Source organism: Nerophis ophidion, linkage group LG05 (genome assembly GCF_033978795.1).
Source record: "Nerophis ophidion isolate RoL-2023_Sa linkage group LG05, RoL_Noph_v1.0, whole genome shotgun sequence".
Classification (NCBI taxonomy): Eukaryota; Metazoa; Chordata; class Actinopteri; order Syngnathiformes; family Syngnathidae; genus Nerophis; species Nerophis ophidion.
The window spans coordinates 47085359-47092277 of record NC_084615.1 but is presented as its reverse complement, the minus strand read 5'-3'; the positions used below and the strand labels follow the sequence as shown (position 1 = coordinate 47092277).

Below are 6919 nucleotides of genomic sequence, written 5' to 3'. Positions count from 1 at the left end.
CTACATCACTCAAAATCCAGCCCAAATTTTCTCTGCGACCTTGCTTGCGGTCCTGCAGGTGTGCAGCTTTGAAGCACACAGCGCTGCAGAACAACAATGTGAACGAATGCAAAGTGGACTTAAGAAACTTTTTCAAGAATGTAGGTATTCATCACTGCTTGTAGTAAAATGTATTAGCTCCACTTTACACCAGGTGTGTGTTTGACAAATAAAAACCTGTCTAGCACACTATGGACAACCTCTGTGCACGTCGTACATTTGTTGTTTTGCAGGCAAAAGTTACATTCCCGCTCTAAAACAATGCTGCTACTTACTTAGCTAGTTAGCCTGAAATGCATCATGAAGGTACTAGTTATTTATAAAATTAAATGTGCACTCTTTTTTTACCATTTGCTATCTTTGGGGTTACTTCTTTCCCAAGCATCAGATGTGTTTCTCACGTTACACATGGAGGAGAACAGAGCTGAGCTCATTCACGTATGACTATCATCAGTAGATAATAATAATAATCACTCCACAACCCCTATTGACCTGTAGGAGTCAGGGCAGAGGAGCACAGAAAGTGAGAGGGGAAAGGCCTCTACTGGAAAGGTGAATAGGAGAATAATGATACATATTTCTGGGTGGATCATGTTGACTATATGTCCTCCTAATTGTCAATCATTCTGGGGATGTTATGTAAGGACAGATATATATATATATATACATATACATATATATATATATATATATATATATTTAAAATGTATTTATACAATACATTGTATTTGTAATCTACTTTACATTTGATTCCAAATCTCAGTGCTACAGAATTACAACCATTGGCGTTGTTCGGCCTATTTTGGTGTTGTAATAAATAAATAAATAAAAAATGGCTTATCAATAAGCCATTTATTATATATATATATATATATGTCCTTATGTAACATCACCAGAATGATTGACAATTAGGAGGACCAATAGTCAACATGATCCACAACATCCTCTAGTATACCTTTAAGTCTTTCATATATATATATATACATATATTAAATTTGCAAAAAAGCTTCCGCCCGATTGTAGCTGAGATAGGCGCCAGCGCCCCCCGCGACCCCGAAAGGGAATAAGCGGTAGAAAATGGATGGATGGATGGGTTTCAAAAAAACCTTTCACCTGGGGTATTGCTTGAACATTTGTAAGCAAAAAATACATCTGTTCCATTTTGGTAAAAGGCTGTAACATAACATTTGGTGAAGGTAAAGCCCTGTGAATACTTTCCATATGCACTGTATTATCCGATACTTTTTCATTTTTCCTATATCGGATTAAAGCTGCATGCTCTGCAGAAAGCGCCATCAAAGCACTTTCTATTTAGGTTATCATAAAAAACATACTAATTAATAACAGCGTAAAGCAGGGGGAAAGAATGAATATGCAGGTGAGTCAATGCCGAACCACCAATAAGTGGGTATTTACTGTATACTTATAGTTTTTATTACTGCTAACAATGCTAATGCTTGTCTGTCTAATTTATCTCTAATTCTTCAAACTGACCTGCTTTTTTCTCTCTCCACTTTTTCAACACATTCTCATGCGCATAAAGCTTTGTCGTCAAGAGTGGAAGTGCAACTTAATAACTTCAACGAGCAAACTTTCAATGGATAAAAAGTCAAATACCTTCATAGCAAAGCAGAAGGATCAAAACAAATAATTCCAGTGTGTTCATCGTCAGCAAAGGAGATAATCTTTTTGTTTTGATTTCCTCTTTCTGGTGAGTTGCAGGCAAAAAGCGACATCCGTCACTTCAATGTTTGCATCAGAAAAACAATCTTAGGAAAATGTCTTTCACAAGGCTAAGCAGCTTTGACTCTTGGCAGCACAGTCACCGCTAAAGAGGAAGTTGTGAGTTTCATGTTTTATTTGCCACTAAAATTATTCAGTTACAAAAGTCCAATTTGAAAAGAATCAAAGTGAACAAAAATGTGACACCATGTTTATTTAGACACACGTTCACATGAAAATTACATTTATTGAATGGATCCATCCATCCATCCATCCATCTTCTTCCGCTTATCCGAGGTCGGGTCGCGGGGGCAACAGCCTAAGCAGGGAAACCCAGACTGCCCTCTCCCCAGCCACTTCGTCTAGCTCTTCCCGGGGGATCCCGAGGCGTTCCCAGGCCAGCCGAGAGACATAGTCTTCCCAACGTGTCCTGGGTCTTCCCCGTGGCCTTCTACCGGTTGGACATGCCCTAAACAACTCCCTAGGGAGGCGTTCGGATGGCATCCTGACCAGATGCTCGAACCACCTCATCTGGCTCCTCATGATGTGAAGGAGCAGCGGCTGTACTTTGAGTTCCTCCCGGATGGCAGAGCTTCTCACCCTATCTCTAAGGGAGAGCCCCGCCACACGGCGGAGGAAACTCATTTCGGCCGCTTGTACCCGTGATCTTATCCTTTCGGTCATGACCCAAAGCTCATGACCATAGGTGAGGATGGGAACGTAGATCGACCGGTAAATTGAGAGCTTTGCCTTCCGGCTCAGCTCCTTCTTCACCACAACGGATCGGTACAACATCCGCATTACTGAAGATGCCGCACCGATTCGCCTATCGATCTCACGATCCACTCTTCCCTCACTCGTGAACAAGACTCATAGGTACTTGAACTCCTCCACTTGGGGCAGGGTCTCCTCCCCATCCCGGAGATGGCATTCCACCCTTTTCCGGGAGAGAACCATGGACTCTGACTTGGAGGTGCTGATTCTCATCCTGGTCGCTTCACACTCGGCTACGAACCGATCCAATGAGAGCTGAAAATCCCGGTCAGATGAAGCCATCAGGACCACATCATCTGCAAAAAGCAGAGACCTAATCGTGCGGTTACCAAACCGGAACCCCTCAACGCCTTGACTGCGCCAAGAAATTCTGTCCATAAAAGTTATAAACAGAATCGGTGACAAAGGACAGCCTTGGCGGAGTCCAACCCTCACTGGAAATGTGTTCGACTTACTGCCGGCAATGCGGACCAAGCTCTGACACTGATCGTACAGGGAGCGGACCGCCACAATAAGACAGTCCGATACCCCATACTCTCTGAGCACTCCCCACAGGACTTCCCGAGGGACACGGTCGAATGCCTTCTCCAAGTCCACAAAGCACATGTAGACTGGTTGGGCAAACTCCCATGCACCCTCAAGAACCCTGCCGAGAGTATAGAGCTGGTCCACAGTTCCACGACCAGGACGAAAACCACACTGTTCCTCCTGAATCCGAGGTTCGACTATCCGGCGTAGCCTCCTCTCCAGTACACCTGAATAAACCTTACCGGGAAGGCTGAGGAGTGTGATCCCACGATAGTTGGAACACACCCTCCGGTCCCCCTTCTTAAAGAGAGGAACCACCACTCCGGTCTGCCAATCCAGAGGTACCGCCCCCGATGTCCACGCGATGCTGCAGAGTCTTGAAGTTATTGAGTTATTGAATGGATTTCTAGCATTTTTGCTGTTATGATAAATATAATTTCAAAGCTAAAAACATATTATTTTACTGTTTTATAAGAACAGTTTATTTCAATAGCTGATACACTAGTAAAGCATCATACTTGAAAATAAACTTTCAAGCAGTAGCAGGCCCCAACATTGATTTAGGTTCATGTCACGCTCCTTTAAATAGGGTGCCTAGTTTAAGCTTAAAGGAGTGAGAGCAAAATGGCAGGTTATTCCATTTAGGGGTAACCTCACTCTTGCCAGATCCTTGTAGTTTGCTGCGCTCCACACAAGGATCTGGGCTCGAGGGCATTGCAAACTCCTCCCAGATAGCAAAAAATAATGAACCAATCAGGATCGCCGGCCGGGATTTCATAGATGTGATGTAGCGCAGAAGCGACTGTTTGACTCAAACGACAATGGTGGCACGGAGCGAGGACTCGTGTGCTGACATTAATTTTGCTATTGCTACATTTTAGCGTTGTTTCAGTAAAAGTTATTCAACTTTTCGCTCTGTCGTTATCCAATATGTCAGCTGTTCCGTTTTGGATTTCCGAGCGTCGCTCTCATCAGCGTCACGAGTTGATTTCGATGTGAGTGAAGTAGCACCTCATTCAAGATAACGAACTAGTGGTTTATCCAATCACATACTGTACAATGATTTTTTTTTACAAGGCCCCGCCTTCTCCTAATGAGAAGTCCCAATTCCTTGTGTGGAGCTCAGCGAACTATAAGGATCTGGCGAGAGTCAGGTTTATTTAAGGGTGTCATGATAGGAAATCTGACATAGGTCCGATATTAGCAAAAAGTATTGGATGATATAGGCTTGCATTGAAAATCTCAAATAAGCTCAGATACAAGCAGTCCTGCAGCGTGTTTACGTGTGCAAAGCTTGACAGGGGGTTAAATGTATACATACATACATACATACATACATACATACATACATACATATATATATATATATATATATATATATATATATATATATATATATATATATATATATAGGTAAATATAACAGTACATCTGACTAACACCATTGTCAAGAGACCGCCGTGATTGGAGTTATTTCTGATTAAGACAAATCGGCATCCAGGGACAAGGTTCACAGACTCATCCTGGCGTTCAGACAACCACTTGTGTCTGAATACTAATAAAACAAAAGAGATGGTGTTTCGACTTTAGAAAGCGGCGGGGCTCAGAACCAGCAACTCGCACATAAACGGGGATGTTGCTGAAAGAGTGAAATCTTTCTATGTCCAATAACCTCTCCCGGTCAAAAAACACAACATAAAAACGAAGGAGGGCACTGCGCAGACTCCTATTTCTGACAGTTCTCAGAAGGACCAACATGGAGAGGAGGTTCCTGGTTTTATTTTGCAGGGCAGGAATTGAATCTGTCTTTTAATATGCACCGACAGTGTGGCACTCTATTACGCCGACAAAACTCTAATAACCATCCAAAACCTGCCAACAATACTCTATAGACGTACTGTGACCTGAATATTAACCAAATATTAGCGATGTTGTTATAAGCGCTTAGGCAGACAAACCATTTTAAGAGGATTTAGCCATAAAACGGAAATGCTGATTATCGGTCCTGCTAGACACCGACACCTATTTAATAATACCACCTTTACATTTGACAACCAAACAATAACACAAGGCGACTCGATAAAGAATCTGGGTATTATCTTCTACCCAACTCTCTCATTTGAGTCACACATTAAGTCTTACTAAAGCGGCCTTCTTTCATCTCTGTAATATCACTAAAATGTGTTCCATTGTGTCCACTAGCGACGCTGAGATCATTATTCATGCGTTCATTACGTCTCGCCTCAATTACTGTAACGTATTATTTTCGGGTCTCCCCATGTCTAGCATTAAAAGATTACAGTTGGTACAAAATGCGGCTGCTAGACTTTTGACAAGAACAAGAAAGTTTGATCATATTACGCCTATACTGGCTCACCTGCACTGGCTTCCTGTGCACTTAAGATTTGACTTTAAGGTTTTACTACTTACGTAAAAAATACTACACAGTCTAGCTCCATCCTATCTTGCCGATTGTATTGTACTATGTATCCCGACAAGAAATCGGCTTATTAGCGATTCCCAGAGCCCAAAAAACTCTGCGAGCTATAGAGCATTTGCTAAAGTACTCTGGAATGCCCTCCCGGTAACAGTTAAAGATGCTACCTCCATAGAAGCATTTAAGTCCCCTCTTAAAACTCATTTGTATACTCTAGCCTTTAAATAGACCCCCCTTTTGGACCAGTTGATCTCTTTCTGATCTGCCCCCTTCTCTTTTGTGGAGGGGAAGGGGGGCACAGGTTCGGTGGCCACGGATGAAGCGCTGGCTGTCCAAAGTTGGGACCCGGGATGGACAGCTCGGCTGGAGACATCTTTGTGCTGCTGACCTGTCTCCGCTCGGGATGGCCTCCTGGTAGCTCCACTAAAGACTGGACTCTCACTATTATGTTAGATCCACAATAGAAGGGGGATGGGGTGTGTGGGGGGGGGTCCACTCCAAGGTTTCTCATTGTCCCATTGGGTTGAGTTTTTCCTTGCTCTGATGTGGAATCTGAGCCGAGGATGTTGTTGTGGCTTGTGCAGCCCTTTGAGACACTCGTGATTTAGGGCTTTATAAGTAAACATTGATTGACTGATCAAAGTAGGAGCAGACATTGTACAATAAACTATTGTTTTAATATTTTTGTAGTTTGTATTTCTTGTTTAGCACTTAGTAATACTGCTGCATGATGCTTAGTGTTTCACTAAAGCTGGATATGTTTAGAAGAGATTCTAAAACTTGTATCTCATCCGCCTTACATTCAGGATCAACAACATGAGTTTCTGGATCATAATTTTTCCTAAAGTAATCTTTGTTGGCTCTCACAAAGTCTGCATGATTTGCATTGTTGTTGATGAAGGGATCTGTGGTTCCTACCTTTACGTCACACGATGACACTAGTTCATTATCTCTCTAAATGGCTCGGGAATCTCGATGAGATTGATACTATTTTGATCGCATCTATTTATCCGCAAACTTTGTAAGTCTTTCAGGGTAATACATCAGATATGTATGATAATAGCTTTAATATAGAAGCAACTCTTTTTTTCCACTTTACCCGTACTTTTAAGCGTATTTTACATTTTAGTCAAGTCCATGCATAAAAATGTCTGGACAAACAAAACAAAATCAAGCATACAGTAGTATTAGCCACTAGAGGAGACCAAACCAGTAAGAGTAGGCTGTTTAGTATCGTGACCACTGATTGGCTCAGCCTCAGTCGACATCACTGTTAGAATAAATGAGTGCAAAGGCGACTCAAGGGTGTTATTTCATGCTTGGAGATCCCTCAGAACGTTAAAAAAAAAATTTTATGCTCTAGCTTAAAAAAAATTACATTTTTGATTCAAATTAAATTTCTATGTTGAGTTTATTGAA

General features: G+C 42.0%; 1 protein-coding gene across 2 annotated transcripts in view; it reads right to left on the bottom strand.

The window, feature by feature from the left end:
- Positions 1–1838, bottom strand: part of LOC133553209 (uncharacterized) — a 30766-nt gene extending 28928 nt beyond the window's left edge. The window contains exon 1 of one of the 2 annotated variants that reach the window (XM_061901149.1): positions 1657–1838. In XM_061901149.1, coding sequence (XP_061757133.1) covers positions 1657–1705 — 49 coding nt within the window. In that variant the 5' untranslated portion in view covers positions 1706–1838. The remainder of the gene's footprint in view (positions 1–1656) is intronic. The other variant, XM_061901148.1, reaches the window with a different exon arrangement.
- Between the last annotated feature and the right edge of the window lie 5081 nt (positions 1839–6919).